This window comes from Danio rerio, chromosome 23 (genome assembly GCF_052040795.2).
Source record: "Danio rerio strain M-AB ecotype USA chromosome 23, GRCz13ab, whole genome shotgun sequence".
Lineage (NCBI taxonomy): Eukaryota > Metazoa > Chordata > Actinopteri > Cypriniformes > Danionidae > Danio > Danio rerio.
Genome location: NC_141043.1, coordinates 1,140,867 through 1,162,560, shown reverse-complemented (window position 1 = coordinate 1,162,560; position 21,694 = coordinate 1,140,867). Strand labels below are relative to the sequence as shown.

The 21,694-nt window shown below is 38.7% G+C and overlaps 3 protein-coding genes across 7 annotated transcripts in view; 1 reads left to right on the top strand and 2 right to left on the bottom strand.

Annotated features, from left to right (window-relative positions):
• Positions 1 to 181: 181 nt before the first annotated feature.
• Positions 182 to 2,173, bottom strand: LOC137489066 (uncharacterized). The gene has a single exon (XM_087306375.1). The coding sequence runs from the start codon at positions 2,171 to 2,173 to the stop codon at positions 1,313 to 1,315; it is 861 nt and encodes a 286-aa protein (XP_087162501.1). The 3' UTR covers positions 182 to 1,312.
• On the bottom strand, positions 182 to 19,533 carry slc34a2b (solute carrier family 34 member 2b). 5 transcript variants are annotated; one of them, XR_015522705.1, is made up of 14 exons: positions 19,028 to 19,533; positions 16,474 to 16,526; positions 16,227 to 16,370; positions 15,459 to 15,587; positions 13,967 to 14,110; positions 13,552 to 13,663; positions 13,242 to 13,437; positions 11,616 to 11,711; positions 10,633 to 10,753; positions 7,858 to 8,025; positions 5,805 to 5,921; positions 5,208 to 5,332; positions 1,972 to 2,942; positions 182 to 1,910 (listed from the first exon to the last, which is right to left on the bottom strand). XR_015522705.1 is itself a non-coding variant. In XM_087305295.1 (13 exons), exons 2-13 carry the CDS (start codon positions 16,520 to 16,522, stop codon positions 2,415 to 2,417), a joined length of 1,929 nt encoding a protein of 642 aa, XP_087161421.1. In that variant the 5' UTR covers positions 16,523 to 16,526; positions 19,028 to 19,533; the 3' UTR covers positions 182 to 2,414.
• LOC137489173 (rho GTPase-activating protein 22) overlaps positions 15,109 to 21,694 on the top strand; it is a 21,437-nt gene continuing 14,851 nt past the window's right edge. The window contains exon 1 of the mRNA XM_087306377.2: positions 15,109 to 15,661. The gene's annotated coding sequence lies outside the window, so the exon portion shown is untranslated. The remainder of the gene's footprint in view (positions 15,662 to 21,694) is intronic.

Genomic DNA, 21,694 nt, shown 5'->3' with positions numbered 1-21,694 from the left:
ACCGATAAGCAGACGAGAACACAAACAATACCACACACACACACACACACACACACACACACCTCTGACTCACAATGCAAAGCGATAAGGGACAAACTGACAAGGAATAAATAAAGTAGGTCTGCAAGATAACATCAGGACTTGCATTGCACAATTTGTTTTTCAGAGATGAAAACAATCATTTACAGTATTAAATATTTATTCAGAGACCGTATCTTACATCGTTTAAACTCATGAAATGTACAAAAATGCAACAGTACCAACATATTTAATCTCTTAACTGTCAAGGAAGTGTTTCCATTATCTAATTTATCAAGATAAGTTCAGGTTTAGACAGATTTGATTAAATATGTAGTGAAAAAGACATTCCCGTGTCAGTTAAGGGGTTAAACTACATGTGTAATTCACAAAAACAATATACACACACTAAAAGACATCTCTGTATAGTTCCAGACAATGTGCAAAATGATCAAGAGTTTGCATTGGTGGAATGAAGGCAGGATCAACCTGTCAATCATGTGACATCCACCAATAGTAAAGCACAACACATCCAAACTAATTCCCAGTGGACAAAAATCAAGCCCCGCCCCACATTTGTTCTAGTTCAAGCAGTTTCACTTGGATTTACACCTTACAAACGATATATACACCATGCTGACTGCAAATACCTCACGACTTTCCCAGTGCTGATGCAAAAACAGGACGGTGGGCCAAGTCACTGGCTGTTTCTCAAAAACAGAGGACGCGAGAAAGTACCCGGTTGTGCTCTTGATACAGAGGATGCTTCAATGCAGACTTCAACTCGTAAAAAAAATAATAATAAAAAAAGTCTATGGAGCTGAAAAAAGCCGATCTTAATAAAGGCATGAACACATTAAGGGTGTTTATTTGCTTAAATTCATATTAAATCTGTGTAATTTATATTGCACAAGGTATATTTGTATAGTCTTAATGTGTAGTATATAGATCGTGAAAAGTGGGAAAACAAATCGTTGTATGAATGCTGTAACGCTCAACTCTCCATTAAAAACACGTTAAGGTCATGTGACCATCGGGAAGAACGCATGCAGCCTCTTATTTCTCTCCAGAGTTCATTCTTCCGAGGTGACCTGGCAAGACTGATCGTCATTAGAACACAAGTCTGTTCTCTGCATTCTTGGAATTGAGAAACGGCCACTGACTTTGCAGGGACTATAAAACTACAGTCATAAATGCATTTGCACATAAAGCCCCAATCTCTAACTAGCGATGTGTAATGCTTCAAGTATAATCAAGTCATCTGCATAATCCAAAAGAGAGCGGTGGTGAAAAACTATTCGTGAAATCGACTCTGCACCAAATAATGAGATTTCAATAACAACAACAACAACAACAAAAAACTATTCTCTCCTGAATCTCCTGCTGTGTTAAACGGCAGACGGCGCTCTAGGCTGGTGTTAAACGGCAGACGGCGCTCTAGGCCGGTGTTAAACGGCAGACGGCGCTCTAGGCCGGTGTTAAACGGCAGACGGCGCTCTAGGCCGGTGTTAAACCGATGACGGCGCTCTAGGCCGGTGTTAAACCGATGACGGCGCTCTAGGCCGGTGTTAAACGGCAGATGGCGCTCTAGGCTGGTGTTAAACGGCAGACGGCGCTCTAGGCTGGTGTTAAACGGCAGACGGCGCTCTAGGCTGGTGTTAAACCGATGACGGCGCTCTAGGCTGGTGTTAAACAGCAGATGGTGCTCTAGACTGGTGTTGAACAGTAGATGGCGCTCTAGACTGGTGTTAAACCGATGACGGCGCTCTAGGATGGTGTTAAACAGCAGATGGCGCTCTAGGCTAGTGTTTAATGGCAGATGGCGCTCTAGGCCGGTGTTCAACCGATGACGGCGCTCTAGGCTGGTGTTAAACAGCAGATGGTGCTCTAGACTGGTGTTAAACAGCAGATGGTGCTCTAGACTGGTGTTGAACAGTAGATGGCGCTCTAGACTGGTGTTGAACAGTAGATGGCACTCTAGACTGGTGTTGAAAAGCAGACGACGATCTTGGCTGGTGTTTAAGAGCAGATAGAGCTCTAGGTTGGTGATAAACATTAGATGGAGCTCTAGGCTGGGGTTTAACAGCACTTTAGGCTGGTGTTTAACAGCTGATGGCGCTCTAGGCTGGTGTTTAACAGCTGCACACAGCACCATCTGCTTTTAAAAACTAACCTCCGATTCGATCCGAGTCGCAATGCAATTTGAGAAACTCAGATTTGATGCAGAACCGATTTCTCAAACGATGTTGTTTCGCCATCGCTCTAATCTCAACAAGGCATCTCAATGCAGCATTATAACCAAACTAAAAACCAATAGCAGCTTAAAAAGTCATGGTGCTTCACCCTGCGATCATCAAAACACGACTTGCATAAATTAAAATGGAGTCCATGTAGCATTATAAATGTGTGGCAGTCACTTTAGCCTCGTCCTCTATACCGAGTGCTGGATTGTCGTACATCTCCAGGCTCCTGTCGTTGTTCTCCATGTGGTTTTTCTCTTCATTTCTGCAGCATTTACAGCAGCAGCAGCAGCGAGTCCTGCAGAAGCTCATTCCCGCAGTCACCACTCGGTCCCAGGGCTTCAGAGAGTGCAGCGGTTTGGGCAGAAACTCCCAACTGCGGATGAACGAGGGCAGAAAGCGAGGGCATCGTTTCTGCATGACGTTCACCACAATCACAAAGATGGCGAGCACCAACACTGGCACCCCGATGCCCACCAGGACCTGCCATCCTGCAATGGAGAGTCCCAGGACGGTCAACGGAAACAGCAGAAAGCAGAGAATGAGATACAGGCCCGCAAACCAGCGGTATTTAGCTGTACGGTTGCCCAGCGCTTTGGCCAGTCGGATGGGCACACGTGTGAAGGGGATGGGGTACCACAGCAGGATACCAGCGATGTTGAAAAAGAAGTGACACAGAGAAATCTGGAGGAAAACACAAACTACACTAAGCATTACATCACCACTAGAGGGCGCACATTCAAAACATCAGATTTATTAGCCCACACTGTATATTTTCAACATTTCTAAACCATAATAGTTTTAATAACTCACTTCTAATCACTGATTACTTCCTCTTTGCCATGATGACAGCACATAATATTAGACTAGATATTCTTCAAGACACTAGTGTTCAGCTTAAAGTGACATTTAAAGGCTTCACTAGGGTACCCTACCGAAAAAAACAGCTTAAACCAGCCTGGGCTGATTGGCTGGTTTTAGCTGGTCGACCAAGCTGGTTTTAGAGGGGTTTTGGCCACTTCCAGGCTGGTTTCCAGCCATTTCCAGCCTGGTCTTAGCTGGTCAGGCTGGGAGATGACCAGCTAAAACCAACCTAGCCAGGATGGGAGCCCAGCCAAAACCAGCTATGTCCAGCCTTAACCAGGCTGGTCAAGCTAGTTTTAACTGGATTTAGCTGGTCATTTTCCAGCCAGACCAGCTAAAACCAGGCTGGAAATGGCTGGAAACCAGCCTGGAAATGGCCAAAACCCCTCTAAAACCAGGCTGGTCAACCAGCTAAAACCAGCTTAGGATTTTTCGGCAGGGTAATTAGGGTAAAGTTAGGGTAATTAGGCAAGTCATTGTATAACAGTGGTTTGTTCTGGAGACAATCCAACACCAATATACAGGGCTCGAAATGAACCTTTTTGCTTGGTAGCACTGGTGCTCCCAACTTTAAAACGTCAGGAGCAACAGCCAAAATTTAGTTGCACCGACCAATAATAAGCACAGTTACTACAAGTTTTAATGTTGTATTAGCGGATTTACTGCGTTTGAAAAATCAACACTAAACAATCTAACAAACAAATAAAAAGACATCTGCATGCGCCCACCGGCCCTGCACGCGCTGCTCGACATGAATGAAACTTAGTTAATAACTTTGCTGTTCTCACGGGTGCACGGATATTGACATAATAGCTTATTTGCATACATCATCCTAATAGAAATAACGTTTCATGAGCTGCAATATTAATTTCATCATAATGAATGCAAGCCCTTTTGAAAGTTGGGACTCTCCACTTTAAGCGCCAAGGGAAGAGTCAGCCAATCAGATCACTGTATGCAAATACAGCGGCTCAGATAGTTTGGACTATTGGCTGACACTGCTATTGTGTCAGCCCTAATTTCAGACACACCCTCTGTCAAGCGTTGACGCTGGAGCCCCGTGTGAATGAACAGTACGAGAAGAGCGAACAACTGTCAGTGTGCTCACAAACTGTGAGGAGACGCATGATTTTTAATTAAAGTTAAAATGCAAAGAAAGAAACAGTAATTTAATACCCTGCTACACGTTACACTTACAGTTTTATATACACATAACCACTTTGTCCTATCATTATAAAGATAATCTCATTTATAGCGTTTATATAAACATGGAGGAACTCTCCTCCTCAATCCCCAGGGCTGAATGCAGACACAGTGGACAGCAGTGCAGCGGGGGCCTGTTTCAGTAAAGAGCTTCAACCAACTCGGAGTTTAATCTTGAACTCTGAGTTGATTTAACGAGAGATTAAAAACTGAGTTTTGGGTTTCAGAAAAGCTGATCTGAGTTAGGTCAATCAACTTTGAGAAGATTAAGAGTTAAGCGCGCGCACTGTGACTATAACAAAGGCTTTATCAATGGAGTGCAGACATTACGAGTGACTATGGCAACATCTTAAAAAAAAAGAGATCAGCATTTCTTTCTCCAACTGAACTTGATCAGCTCATGCATAGCTGCTTAAGTTAATGCGCAAGTTTACATTTAAAGTATATAAATATTTAAGTATAATATAATTAGTTGTGTAATGCGTGACGTTTATAAATGTGACATTGTTATTGTATATTTACTGCAGGATACCAGCAATGTTAAAAAAAAAAAAAAAAAAAAGTGACAGATCAAAAAAAGTTATGTTTACAGTGTACTGTGGGTACTTCAGGTGTGTCCACCATACCGTGTTGTCTGGGTTTCAATTGTCATCAAGATGGAAACCAAGAGTAATGAAGAGGAATGCAAAACTGCACATGGTCTGGTTTAAAAATCAATAAATTTAGTGTTTTTTCCATGTGCGATTAATTGGAAAACATTCGGGATGTTGCAAGTTGGACTGAACAAAATGTGTAATTTAATAATAACATATTTTTACATGTTGAGCCTTTAACAGCAACTGTAGTACAGTACAACAGGCGAAATAGAGAGCAATGCCGCACCTGTAGCGAGTTGGCCAGTGTTTCTCCAGGACTGGCCATGGCCGCCAGTATAGCAGTGGTGGTTGTGCCGATGTTGGAGCCCAGTGTGAGTGGATATGCTCTCTCCAAACTGATCACACCAATACCTAAAGAGGAAGATGATGTACAGAGGATCATGACACATTCCTAAAAGTACAAATGAAATCAAACCTAGCCATATTGATTTAGTTAGCTCACACTGGTAGTTTCGTAGTTAACAAGTCATCTGTGCGTGTCATTAACAACAAAACAATAGATTGCACTTGTAATCATGTGGACTTAAACTATATGCCCAATGGATCCTCCACTCTTCTGGGTTCCCAAAGTGGAAGTCATTAGAGTCTGTGCAAACAGCAGTAACTGCTGCTGAATTTTTTTCTCAATACCTCAAAAGATAATCTTTAAAGATGAATCAGAAGATGATTGAAGGTCTCAGGGAATTTGATCGGTATAAAGGTGAGAAATCAACAGCTTTAATTTTTGGGTAAACGAACCCTTTATAAACGGCAATGTAATGGGCGTGTCAACATTGTGGCCGGTTATATCAGGCATGTTGGTTTAACGGGTTTGTCTACTGACCGACTAGAGGAGTGATGGCGGAGGTGAAGACGGAGCTGCTCTGAACAATGAAGGTCATTCCGGCTCCCACGAGGATGGCCAGGTATCCTGTAACCCAGGCGAAGGGGAAGGGGAAATCTGACAAGAGGTATAAAGAGATGTTGATCAAACGTACAAGCTTAAGGAGGTCAAACACACATGCAAGAGTTTACATTAGTGGGCTTCCCATTCCTCAAAATATTTCAGTATGTAAAACTGCAAGCCAATCAAACCAGTACAGTCCACAAGCTGTCAATCCTATCTGTGTTCAGATGAGGGTTCAAAACAGAAAATAAACCCTAAATCGTGAGGGTTTATATGTGGAGTTCTAGATTAGATGAGTAGAGCTGTGATAAAGTCAGAGACATCGATTCTGCCATTTTTAAAATGCATTATTCCCTCGCGCTCTAGGCCAGCGCTCGACAGCAGACGGCGCTCTAGGCCGGCGCTAGACAGCAGACGGCGTGCCACAGCACCGGCGTTCGACAGCGGACGGCGCTCTAGGCCTTTGTTCGGCACTCTTGACCTTCGTTCGACAGCGAACGGCACTCTAGGCCGCCGGTCGACGCTCTAGGCCGCCGTTAGACAGTGGACGGCGCTCAAGGCCAGCGTTCGACAGCGGACGGCGCCCAAGGCAGATGGTGCTCTGGCTATGAGCACTGTCTACCGTTAATCTTTAGCCTAGAGTTTAACAGCAAACAACGCTCTAGGTAAGTGTTTACTGCTAACTTTTAAACCACAGCAATGGTCTAGGTTAGTTTTAAATTTTAGATGGACTTCCACTACAAAATCGTTTCATCCAGCTAAACTTATAATTCAGCCAGACTTGAATATTTCTATTTAGAAAGAATAAAAAAATAAATAAATAAAAAATAAATAAAAATATAATAATATATATATGAATATTTCTATTTAGAAAAAAAAAAAATAATTCACAATATATATATATATATATATATATATATATATATATATATATATATATATATATATATATATATATATATATATATATATATATATATAGTGCCAAGTACACTCGAAGAAAACATTTTACTTAAATACTGAACTGAACCACTTTAAAATCATGATATGAGCCATAATCAATAATAAATATATAAACGCATCTAAACTTATTCTGACATACGTTCACTTTTATAAGCTGACTTCACAGAACACTGCAAAATTCAAGCAGTTCATGTCCACTTTAAAGCCTTAAAAAAAATAAAAAGTTGGACTAATATTCCTAAGAATGTATCGTGACTGTAGCAAGGGCTTTGTTAGGAGTTTGAATGCAACGATGCAGGAACAGTAGGCGGATTGGAGGAGTTGTTAGTAAGCATGTACCCGAGTGATGTCTGAAACCAGCAGCACCTGCACATAAACAACCCTGCGGCTCTCAGACACACTCAGGTCATTTACTGTTCCTGTTCAGCTCATCAGACAGCAGGACTGCAGCACCTGCGCTGACTATCATATGACAGGACACACTCCAACACAATCTCAAATGCAGGACAGTGATAAGACCGAGCTCCGGGAAAGAAGAATTATTACACAAGTGTGTTTTTAATGGAGGGACAAAAGTGTGTTTGTGTGTCAGAGTGCAAAGGTTCAGTGTTGACGCACACCTGGGGGAGTGAATGTGTGTGTGTTATTAATATCAGTTAACTCGCATGATATCTTATAGAGGTTTTCATCGACTCTGGAGTCTTTAATACTAAAGCCACGATTTTCTCCGTTTCAGCAAATGGGATGATTTTTGGTGACACATCATATTTTGGGAAAATGCTTTGGAATTTTTAAAAAACTCAATATACTTTGGGCAAATTGACTCCCTTTTCATTATGTTGGTGGTTGTTTTTGCTCCTTTGACTTCTATTATAATCACATTTTTTATTTGCAAAGCCTTGACAGCATATAATCATGCATGCGATTATCAATGGGGCAAAAACAGCCACCAACACAAGCAAAGGGTAGTGAATCTGAACAGAACAGTGGAGAGTATAGTCTGGTGATTACCCTGAGGCCGCCTCACCTGTGTTGAGCACTTTTTTGATGACGACGGCCACCTGACCCTTCAGCATGGAGTTCAGGAGTTTAACTATGAGGATCAGGCATGTGCAGAGAGCCAGCAGAGACAGAGCCAGCAGGATCAAACCCACCGCCAGATCAGGCAGATCCGCAAACACGAACATGTGCGTACCTGAAGATAAAGCAGAGAAACACTGGTCATGAGGAGTGTGTGATGTTCACCAAAGAGGAAAGCAGAATACGGCTTAATCAATAAAACTAATACAAATATCGGAGGATTTCTCTTTACTTTTTTGGTTTCATCTTGGCTGATTTGAAATGAGGATTGATAGCTCGGTTTTCATCTAAACATGTGAATTAAATTTATGCACAAAACTTGAATACTGCATAAAACAATAGCAAATAAAATATTAAGACTTGTATATTTAGTTTACAATTTTAGCATTTATATACTGCTACACTTATGATTTTAAGTGCTTTTTTATATAAAAAGATGCATTTAATATAATATAGATTAAAATAATCATATTAATAGTAATAATAATAATAATAAAAATAATAATAATAACTTAAATTCCCTGACTTTCTAGTATCTAGAAAATACCTTTTAAACTCCATGATAATGATAATAATAATGATAATGATGATGATAATAATAATAATGATGATGATAATGATGACGATAATAATAATAATAACTTAAATTCCCTGACTTTCTAGTATCTAGAAAAGACTTTTTAAACTCCATGATTATGATAATAACAATAATAATAATAATAGTAATGATAAATGATGATGATAATAATAATAATAATGATGACAATAATAATAACTTAAATTCCCTGACTTTAGTATCTAGAAAAGACTTTAAACTCCATGATTATGATAACAACAATAATAATAACAATAATAAATAATAATGATGACAATAATAATAATAATAATAATAATAAATAACTTAAATTCCCTGACTTTCTAGTATCTAGAAAAGACCTTTTAAATTCCATGATCATCATCATCATAATAATAAATATTATAAATATTAATATCAATAAAGAACATTGATAAATTGAAAGTAAATTTTAAAAATAACAATTTATTAACTTTAATACAAATATCTTTAATTAAAAAAAATTAAATAAAAAGAAGCCCTAATATTCCATGACCTGGACTAAAAAAAAAATTAATACCCTGACTCTCAAATTCCTGGAAAGATCTTTTGAAATTTCATGATAACACTAACAGTGACTTGATAAATGGAAAATAAAAATTGTTTATTTACTAAATCGAATTCCCTGGCTTTGATAATTATACCGATACTAACAACTACCTTGATAAGCGGAAAGTAGAAATAGATATCAACAATTTATTAAATAAAAAAAAAAAAAAAGAATATTCAATGACCCGGACAAATTAAATCAAATCAATAAATCCCCTTTTTCAAATTAAAAGTCAATTTAATTTATTGATTTATTGACAGTTGAAAGTGATTTTAAAATCCCCTAATATTCCAGAAACTCCACAGATTCAGCTAAGAAGCTCTTCAGTGTTCTGCTGGAGAACAAACGTCTCCAACATATTAGATGACCTGAGGGTGAGCAAATTAACAGAATTAAAATTAGGGTGCAGCGCTGACTAAAAACAAGGCAGATTCACAAACAGCAGGAGCTGATGAAAGGCGCTCCTTCAGCAGACTCGGTCACAGTTGAAGGACTCCAGAATGATTAAATACTCAAAGTCACTCAACCAAGGCCAAAGTCTGGAATTTCAAGAGGGAATCCAGGCACCAGCACCGATTCAAATCTCCCAAAACTGCCCCCGGAGCAGAAGTGCTGCAGGCAGAGGGTCTTTGTTCGAGTGCACTGACCCCAAAGAAAAGCCCCATTGAAGACTAGAAGGAGAACTTCTGATTTTAAGAGAATTCATTGTCCCCGTTGCTGTTATAGTGAGTCCAGTTTCATGGCTCTCAGCTCTAATAAGTCAACTCCGTAAGGAAATGGGCTGTTTTTTGGCTACAGTTGCTGCAGGAAGTTCCTGTGTGGGCTGGTGTCATTCCACACAATTTGTTTGCTTGCAAGGGTGGATTTAGTGATTTGGGGAAAATGAGCACTTCCAGCCATGTGGCCAACAGTCCTAATTAGAGCTGCATGATTCCGAAAATCATGAAAAAAATATTGGGGAAAAAAAAGCTATTATTTTTGCTTAATATATTGATCACGATTCTGTAGATGTAAAATAAAAGCTTAACATGAGTGGCTATTATTATTATTATTATTTTTTTTTAAATCATATTTCACAAAAATAAGGTAAAACAACAACAATATTATGTGTGGGTCTACCCAAAGCACCCAGAGGAAAGTCTCACACCCATTTTTAAATATAAATATAAATGTTGACTGCTTTCTTCAGTAAATAGTTTTTGTATTAACAAAAGATCATGTAAAGGTAAATAATTAGGTTATTATGAAGATATAAAATATAAAAAAATATATATTAAAAAATTAATAATAATAATCATAATAATAATATAAATAATATTAAATACCCATATAAAAAAAATACGTTTTATTAAGATGTATTGTATGGATGTCGGACCGACTAGGTAGCTTTACATGGACATGGGAACAATTAGAGCGGTTTAAAATGATTTAAGAACTAAAACAATATTTAAAACTTTACTCCTAAATATTTTGTTTTAAAAATTTATGTTGTTTTATAAATAAAATTTAAAATATAAATATTACCATTGATGTTGATCAAACACAGCAGAAACGCTTACATTTCTTCAAGTAGATGGTATCGGTTTGGTTCTTTTGGGTCCAGATCAAGTCTCCATCCACCCAGCACAGGGCGTCCGGAGTGCAGTTTGCGATTCCCGGGACGGTCACGTTCACCAGGTTCTGAAACAGACAGAAAATCCTCACAAACGGCACCTGATGGAAAGAAACACTTCACCCCGTCTGAATCTTCTGCACTAGGGCTGCATGACACTAGAAAAATGTTGAGTATTGAAATAACAATATTATAATATAACATCCAGTAATGTTTACCATTTCTGTATTTTTGAAACCACGAATTAAACTAGAATTAGGATATTTGTACATTTTAAACCCGTTAAACTTTAAATAAGCTGAACGGACACTGGAAAAATGTGCAGTGTTGTTCAGAATTGCAATCATGACATTTCTTAACTTGTATTAGGGCTGCACATTATCTGGTTTCAGCATTGATAACGCAATGTCATCCTTCGCAATATTAATGTCGCAGGATACGCAATGTTGAACATATATATTGGACTGGGATAGGCACTTGTGGAGATGTGCATAGATGGATTTGCTCTTCAGTGTTTGGACTTTCAGGAGTGAAAATTAAACCACACTGAACTAAACTTCAATTCTGAAAACTGGACTGACACAGGTTTAAAAATGAGGTTTTCCACATGCAGAAGCTGGCTATTATAAACTACAGTATCACACTGGCAATGGTTATCTCAAATTATGCTGCACTGACGACATTTACAAGGCTTAATTCCAATTAACAAGCTGTCTTTTATTGCAGCCGTCTATGTAGACAGCAAGGGAAGATGCTAGAGTATAGATAATGGATGTCCTCTACCTGGAAAGTTTCAGGAAATTAGATCATTAAAAAGAAAGTCAGCTTGGATATCGTCATAAACACCATTTCTCTTGTGACTGCAGAGAATCAAACAAGCCTCGGCACAGTGAAGTGTTTTATCCAGTAATTCAGTTTCAGATTTCTCACCGTAATTTTTTCCGTTTTACACCAGATCTTGATCAAACTTTTGTTCCGGGCAGCAGGGTCTCCAGTGGCGATGTCACGAATCACAGAGGTGTCCAGCTGGAAGAGCAAAGACAAACGGTGTTCAGTAAATACAGTCATCAAGTAGGAAATTCATTAACATCACTACACACATGCGGCTCTATTCTAATGATCTAGACACAAAGCCCCTATGATACACCTGGTGCAATAAGGCGCAAGGAGTGTTTCCACAATGTGTTGCTATTTTCAGACCAACGCAACAGCAATTTTCACGTTTTCTGCCATGTTGTTTAAATGGCAAATCCATTTGCGCCGCTTTGTGGACTCAAGGATGTTTCGGTCTAGAAAAGAGGTGTGTTAAGGCGCATTGTTGGCACGCTGCTATTTTCATTTATTTTCTTGTCAGCTTAGTCCCTTTATTAATCTGGGGTCGCCAACTTATCCAGCAAGTTTTTACGCAGCGGATGCCCTTCCAGCTGCAACCCATCTCTGGGAAACATCCACACATACACACACACACTACGGACAATTTATCCTACCCAATTCACCTGTACCGCATGTCTTTGGACTGTTGGGGAGCACCTGGAGGAAACCCACGCGAACACAGGGAGAACATGCAAACTCCACAGGAATGCCAACTAAGCAGAGGATCGAACCAGCGACCTTATTGGTGTGAGGCGAACGTGCTACCCACTGCGCCACTGCGTCGCTATTTTGAGGAACTAAAATAGACTGTGCAATAGATCGACTGAAAGCAGGTCTAAAATCCAGCTCAGAGCCTGTCAGTTGTGCACCTCGCTTACACATTGCTTAATACACGCAGAATGTAGCTACGATTTGTCCACCTGTCATGTTTTGGACCATATGGGGCATAGCATGCGTGTTCGGATCGAACTATATAATTGACCACACTTCTTAATTATGGTTAATTTATTCCTTTGCTGGAAATTAAAACCGAATTTAGAAAGAATTTTGAAACAAATCTTTGCACTTGAAGGAAATTATGTAGGCTAATGGACGTCTGTGCGAACAACACTTTTTGCCATCCGCGAAAGGGAGAGTGAAAGGCTGAATGAGGAGGTTCATTCTCTCATTCTTGCACTGCAGATGCTCTGTTTAACCGTTTTCCTGCTAGTGAAGCGTTCAGTTTTTACACTTAGAGTCGCCATGTAAATAGCAAATGTGTCATGGAGCGAGGCAACCGACTCTTAAAGGGAATGGGAGACGAGCCTCTGATTAGCATGTATGATGCAAATCACACACAGTTGAAGTCAGAATTATTAGCCCCCCTGAATTTGTTCTGTAGACAATCCAAAACAAATACGGCTTAAGGGGGGGGGTAATAATATGGACCTTAAAATTGGTTTAAAACTATTAAAAACTGCTTTTAATCTAGCCAAAATAAAATAAGACTTTCTCCAGAAGAAAAAAAATATTATAGGAAATGCTGTGAGAAATTTTAGAATCTGATAAACATAATTTGGGAAATATTTGACAGAAAAAAATTCACGGGAAGGCAAATAATATTGACTATAACCGTTTATATTGTGGCAGCAGCTACTCAGAGAAGCCAGAGATCTGTCATTAGCGCGCAGGGGTTGACTTCACCTCAATGATGTTCTTGGTGAGCGGCTCTGTGATGACTTTCAGTAGGTCTGGAGCGTCTGCGCCCGTCTGGATGTTGAAGGAATCGATCACAAGTTTGGTGAGTCTGTAGAGCATCCCTGAGGCCACTTCCAGAGGCAGGAGCACCAGCACCGACAGCCAGTTGAAGAAGTCATGCACCGTCGCCCCCGCAAAAGCCCTGACCAAGACCAGCAAACGCATTTCCATCTCCCATCATTTGCATTAAACCTTCACACAAGTCCAAAACCACCTCACGAAGGTCAAAATTTAGCTATTTCCTTAGTCTGATTACCTGCGAAACTCATTGCGGTCTCCAGCTTGCATCACGGCCACAATAGTGTTTGTTACAGAAGTGCCGATATTTGCACCCATGATGATAGGCACTGCTGACTTCACCTCCAGCACTGAAACAAACGAGAGAAATAATGTTCACACTTCTCTACATCAGCAGTCCCCAAAAAGAGGGACACCATAACAGGATGGGGGGGTTAAAACTGCAATCAGCTCTTCAGATTTTTGTCTCTGCAGATTACAACTCCTGGGATACGGCACAGCAATAGCCTCAGTTTAGGCAGATCTGTTTTATGGTTTAAGTTAAACAGTGTCTGTGAGTGTGTGTGTGTTTGAGTACAGGTGTGATTGCATGTGTGCGAGTATGTGTGTGTGTGTGTGTGTGTGTGTGAGAGAGTAGAGAGAAACACACTCACATCCAGACGACACCATGCTGACCACGATGGAAGAGGAGGTGCTGGAGCTCTGGACTAGAACCGTGACCAGCACCCCGATCACCAGCCCGGCCACAGGGTTGGACAGCACCGCATTATCCTTAAAGATGTCCCCCGCTGCCTTCCCTGCGCACAGACACAACAGCGGAGTTATTTCTGCTCCATGATAACAGCACTCACTATTTATTAACCAGGGTTAACTGGGGTATGTGTGCGCGTCCTGATAAGCTGCCATCTGTGTGGACCCAGTCAACTTTGACATACAATAGATCAGACACTTTAACACATTTTTCTCTATTTGAACACGGTTTATGGTGTGAAATATGATGAATATCATCACGGAGCATAGTTCTTGTGAAGTTGAGTAGATTAAAAGTACTGAGTAAATCTGTAGTATAGTATTGTGAAGTATACTTTGCTCTTACTGCTGATAAAAACTGATTAAACCAGCCTAGGCTGGGTAACTGGTTTTAGCTGGTTGAACAGCATGGTTTTAGAGGAGTTTTGGTCACTTCCAGCCTGGTCTTAGCTGGTCAGACTGGGAAATGACCAGCTAAAACCAGCTTGACCAGTTTGGTTTAAGCTGGCCTCTTAGCCTGGCTAGGCTGATCAAGGTAATTTTAGCTGATCATCTCCCAGCCTGACCAGCTAAAACCAGCCTGGAAATGGCTGAAACCAGCCTGGAAATGGTCAAAACCCCTCTAAAACCAGGCTGGTTTACCTGATAAAACCAGCCAACCGGCCTAGGCTGGTTTAGTTGGATTTTTCAGCAGGGCTTTGACTAAATGCAATTTTAATGTTAATTAAAAGTGCAAGAAAGACGTAAAACGTCCAGATTTCAAACCTTTACACTAATGTACAGCATAACGTTTAACATTAGCACAATTCCAGAGCTACAAAAACAGACTTCCAGAAAGATGATGAAGTTTAGAGAGTGAAGTTGGTCTAACGCAGAGGTGACCAAACTCTGTCCTAGGATGGCCAGTGTCCTGGAGAGTTTAGCTCCAACCCTAATCAAACACACCTGAACCAGCTTATCAAGCTTTTACTAGATACACTAGAAACTTCCTGGCAGGTGTGTTGAAGCAAGTTGGAGATAAACTCTCCAGGACATCGGCCCTCCAGGACCGAGTTTGGACACCCCAGGTCTAACGGTTACCTCCGACCAGCGGTCTGGTAACTTAAAGCATGCTAACGTTAAAACAAATCACGTCTTCGTGGGAAAATGGCCTCAAGTTTTACCCTCCAAGTGTTTTTTTTAATATATTAAACTTTAACACGCTTTTCACAAAGATTTGCTTCGACTTTTTGTGTTGATCAAAAGCGAAAAAAGTCAAATGTCCGAGCGTCGATCTTCACATTAGCACAGGAACGTTAGTTTAGCTTAGCACAATCCCAGCGCTACAAAGCCAACTCCAACAAAGGACTTCCAGAGAAGACATGGAGAAAAGTTGTGAATGAAAAAAGAAAGTACCTCCGACCAGCTGGAAAGCAGAGCTGAGGATGTCCAGGGAGCAGACGAACATGTAGAGCAGGCCGAGCAGCAGCAGCAACTTCAGGACAGAGGTGCAGACCCGCAGGACCTTCCCGCGCCGGTCCAACTCTGCGGGAAACAGAGAGCCTTACAGCGGCCACCAGCAGCCACTCGCCCACCCCGGAGGATGGAGCTGAAGATGGGTTTTATATTCACACGTTCATTTATTTTTAACATGGCCCTCTATTGTTTATCAAGCTACTTTTGAACAAATTGGGTCTGAAATCGCGCGAAAGTATGACTTCAAAACAACAAAGGCACTATTTAATTGACTGAATGTTAATGGTCACTGGCTGATAATATAACGTTAACGTTAGTAGCATGCTCTAAATACAGTTCATGTGTTATATTATGGTGTGTAATTATGTTGATTGTGTAATGTAAAGCTTTAGGGCTGGGTATTGTTGGGATTTTGGGGTAAAGACAGTCTGCGCACTCGTGGGGTTTTCCTAAAAAGGTAACGTTATGGGGTTTTTTTAGGAGCGCCGAGTTGTTTGTTTCGGGCGAGCCAAAGCAACGTTATGCTCCAATTTTTACAGCCCATGGTTTAAAACAGTGCAAAAGTCCATTAAAAGATGAAGTTTGAACTGTAAAACGCTTCATGACCTTCTTCAAAATATTACAATATGATTCCCAATTTAGAATTTGCAATACTTGCATGAAACAATATTATTTAGGAGAAAGTATGAAACAAACTTTACTTCTTACCTGACCACTTCACCCCGGTGTCCAGGAGCTCCGGCAGCTCCCACGGGTCCACCTCTTCCTCCTGCTCCGGCTCCCACTGCTGCGCGGGCCAGGGACTGAGGGTGCGCGTCGGGGTTTGGGGCTCATGTTTGTCCGCGTCCGCTCCTGGAGGAGAACCAGAGATTCAGACTGACACGCAGCTCAACAGAAGCGCACAGGCGGAAGGAAGTGCGCCTCTGAGCAGACGCGGATTTATAGCAGATCCTACCGAGTTCCGGTGGCGGCGAGGCGGGATGAGTCTCAGCCAGAGGAGCCATCAGCCTGCATTTACACAAAAAACATACTAACTGATATTTGGTCAAGATAAGGTTTTATTTTTGTCACCTAAGCGATTTATTTATTTGTATGTTTGTTTGTTTTTTTGTGTGTGTGTTTAAGTAGTTTGTTCTAGTGCTGGGAAAAGATTAATCACGAATAAATCACATCCAAAATAAAAGTTTGTGTATATATAATATATATATATACACTGTAAAACCCAAAAAAGTGAAGGTAACTCAAACCATTTGAGGAGGAAACCGATTGCAACAAACCATTTAAGTTCAAAATCGAATGCTAATAAGTACTGTGAACTTAATCCATTTGAGTAAATGAAGCCATTTGAGCACAGTAAAACCCAATAAATGAAGAGAACTCAAACCAACTGAGTACTGTAAAACCCAGTCAGTTAAGGGAACTCCAACCGCATGTGGAAACCAATTGTTACAAACCGTTTGAGTTAAAAACTAATGTATATGAGTACTGTGAACTTACTCCATTTAAGATGAAGTAATGAGGTATTTAATTAACTCATTACCTTCAACACTGAGTTCAAAACTCATTTCATATGAGTAGAACTAACTTTCACTAAATTTTGAGTAACTACACTCATTTGACAAAGTTGACTGTTGAGTTTGACAGTGTACATACATACACACACACACACACACACACACACACACACACACACACACACACACACACACACACATATATATATATATATATATATATATATATATATATATATATATATATATATATATATATATATATGCGTGTATGTGTATATATATATATGTATATATGTATATATATATATATATATATATATATATATATATATATATATATATATATATATATATGTATATATATATATATATATATATATATATATATATATATATATATATATACACATTCTTTGCTCAGCACTGATTTGTTTGTTTTATTGAGCAAAAAGTGGTTAAAAAGTTTGACACAAAACAAAACTCTCAAGCTAAAAAGTTTTTTTTTTTTTTTTTTTACGTTTCTTTCTCATTTAGAAGGCAGTGATTAAAAACATTGACCAAAAAGTTAAAGCGAAAGTTCAACTAAAAAAAATAATTTACTCGTGTGGTTTCAAACCTTTATATCGTTTTCTGTGAAGATGTTTAGAAGAAAACAAATATTGTCCATGGTAACAGGTTTTTAACATTCTTCAAAATATCTTCTTTTGTGTTCAACAGAAGAAAGAAACTCAAACTGCTCTGGAATAAGAAAAGGATGAATAAATTATGACATGATTTTTATTTTGGGCTGAACTATCCCTTTGAAATGCAAAGGATAGAGTAATAGATAAACTTATGCAAAAAAAGTTTTAGTTCAGATAAATGATAAGAAAGGAATGTTTAAAGGCTCTAAGTAGTTTAACATTCTCACCAGTCAGCCCCAGAATTGGAGGACTGACTTGAAATTTTATATATGGTACATGGATGTATAGTTTGTCGAGATTAGGCATGGGCTGGAAAGTTTCTGACGGTATGAAAACCTTGGATAAAAATATCACGGTACCACTGCTCTAAAATACTGTATATTCTTTTAAAGCTTGTGTAAAAAAATTACAACTTTTTCCCTCTTGAACACAATATATTTTATTTTGAGAAACATTTATAATATTTTGGAGCTGTAAACAAGTCAGGCTAAATAATTCAAGAGAATCATTCACTTCTGCTGCCTTCATTAGTTTCAAAAACACTGATTTCTTTACCATTTAAAATGGCGTCTCTGTATATATTTTCTGCTGGAAATACTGTTGTAAAAACATAAATAAAAAATCTTACACCTTAGAAACGGTAGAGCAGAAAAGTTTGGTGGTTTTGGAAACGGTTATCTTTCCATGCCTAGACAAGATATGTTTGTTTTTTTATGTTAAACAAAACATCTTATTTAGATATCAGTGATTAAATACAATAAACAGTTTAAAACAAAAATGTAAATATTAACAAAAAGATCTTATTTAGAAAGCGGTGGTTTAAACATTATTTACATGGAAAGATCAAGCACTGATTAAACAAGTTAAAAATGCACAAATGTAAACAAAAATAGATCTTATTTTTGAAATCATGCAGTGATTAAAACAATAAAAATTAAATAAAAGATAAATATTACCATAAAAAGTCTTATTTAGAAAGCAGTGATTAAAACAATACAATTTAAAAGTAAGTATATAATAACATAGGATCATTTTATTTAGAAAGCAACTATTAAAGCAATAAAAAGTTAAAGTTATCTAAATATAAACATTAAAGGTCATATTAAGAAACCAAGCAGTGATTACAAACAATAAAAGTAAATATTAACATAAACCATCTTATATAGAACACAGCGATTAAAACAACAAGTAAATATCAACATTAAAACACGCTATTTAATAAACAGTTTCCATAAAAATGCATGCAACATCTTATTTCTAAAGCAATAAACAGTTTGATGCAGTAAAATGTAAAGCAAAGCAGTCTCACCTGTGGTTTATGCTGGATTATTACTGTGTTATACTGTCTCTCAGCTTTTATAATGTGTTAATATCCCGCTCTGTTTACTGATTTAAATACTGAGCAATCTGTCAGCAGACCACTTGCACATCAATATTGCCAGCACAAAGTGAAGTCATAGTTTAATCAGAGTTATTAAGCAGCTCTCCCTCACACTCCAGATGAGACACGAAACACACTCAGAGACTAACACTACAGCCAATGCTCGACATAAAAGCAGGATCAACACGTCAAAGTAAAAATGTGAACACACAAACTTCTGTCTCATTTAGAGAGCGCTCAGAGACTAAAAACTTAAGCAAACAGTACACACAAAAGTAACTGCGAGTTTAGAAGGTGATTCAGAAAGCTTCTGAATTCATGTTTAAGAGCCATGCACAAGCAAATCCACACACACACCGCTCTATTAAACCGGAGGAGTAAAAGCAGAGAGATGTTTCTGTTCTTACCTGAGCTGTGAGAGTGTGTGATGCACCTGTGCAGGTGGAGGAGGAGCTTATATACACCTGCAGCAGGACACACACACTGATCTAAAGTCCACAGCAGCAGGTGGATCTTCAGAGCATCTCAGACACACACACATAAACAGACACGCACTTTATGTACTCTAAAAATAAACGTGCAAATTAATCTCTCATTAAACATTTTAATAAATTGAGAAGCGTCCTTGTTAAATCTTTTCAACTAAAGTGTTGGAGAGGTTTATTTTATCTAGAAGGAGAGAGGGAGAATCTAATATAAACCAGCAGAGTGACCTCTTTCTCTCTTGAGTTGTGGATGAAATAGGATTATAATTATTCATTCATTTTTTTGTCGGCTTAGTCCCTTTATTAATCCGGGGTCACCACAGCAGAATGAACCGCCAACTTATCCAGCACATTTTTATGCAGCGGATGCCCTTCCAGCTGCAACCCGTCTCTGGGAAACATTCACACACACACTCATACACTACGGACAATTTAGCCTACTCAATTCACCTGTAATGCATGTCATTGGACTGTAGGGGAAACCGGAGCACCCGAAGGAAACCCACGCGAACGCAGGGAGAACATGCAAACTCCACACAGAAACGCCAACTGAGCCGAGGATCCAACCAGCAACCCAGCGACCTTCTTGCTGTGAGTCGACAGCACTACCTACTGCGCCACTGCGTCGCCGGAATTATAATTATACAGCTATAATGTCAAAGAAAACACAGCCATGAATTAATATCAGCCTCTGTGACGTGTGCTTTCACTCTAGAAAAGATCTGAGTGATATGACACCATGCATAAACATGCATTAAACACTCATAGCAAACACTATAGAATACACAAGACATGCCACTCATATACAGATGAAGTCAGAATTATTCACCCCCCTGTTTATTTTTACCCCAATTTCTGTTTAACAGAGAGATTTTTCAACACATTTCTAAACATAATTGCTTTAACTCATCTCTAATAACTGATTTATTCTTTCTTCATCATGATGACAGTAAATAATATTAGACTAGATATTCTTCAAGACACTTCTATACAGCTTAAAGTGACATTTAAAGGCTTCACTAGGGTAATTAGGGTAATTAGGCAGGTTAGGGTAATTAGGCAAGTTATTGTACAATGATGGTTTGTTCTGTAGACTATCGAATCAAAATATAAATGTAAATATAAGTCTTTTTTATTTTTATTTTTTAAGAAAGTGTTGATTAAAAGCTTAAAAACAACTTAAAACATTCACCGTAAAAAGTCAAAACTTAAACAAATTACTTCGACTTGTTACAATTAAATGAAGTAAGTTTGGCAAACTTAATTTCTGACAGTTTTCAGTGATAAATTTCAGTACAAATTTTAGTAATTTATTTAAGAAAACAAGACTGGAACAGTACTAACAGTACAGTACAAATCATTCAATTTAATATTGTTAATATAGTAATAATAGGGTATATGCCGAAGCATGCTAATGGGACTTTTAATTTGCCAGTAATCTGGGTTAAGCGCTTCCGGCGAACTGTATGCAATGGAAAAACCGGCGCGTTTAAGGTCTGTTTTCTTTCAAAATCAGCGATCTCCATTAGCTGAGTGATATCCGATATAAAGCGGGTCTCAGATTGTGAAAGAAGCACTGCATTACATTACATTTTCCCCTGCCGTGTCTTTGTAATATGAGCATTTATTTTACCTCAGTATATTCAATGGAGCTTCTGCTCTAACTTGCCGATTCTGACGGGTGCGTGCGAGTAAACGGCTTTTTGTCTCGTTTTACGCTTGAGCAACTAAATGAATGCCAGAGTTTATTTAACTGAATGTATTTTATGACATTACAACATCGATGCTGTAAAAGGAACCGTATAAAATGGAAAAAATTCACAAAAACAGGTCACCGGAAGTTTCTCAGCATGGGAAAAACACTAGCTCGGCATATAACCCAAAGTAAAATAATTTTATTACAATACAAATAATTCCCCTTCCATGTTAGTATAAAAATAACACTTTATGTTTTGTGGCAAATACAAGTATTGCTCATTATTGACAGTGAACAACACATAAACTTGCCATAAATTAATTACTAAAACTTGTTACACCTAAAATAACAAACAGAATTTATTACTAAAAACTGTCATAAAATAAGTTTGTCAAATTTAATTCATTTACAACA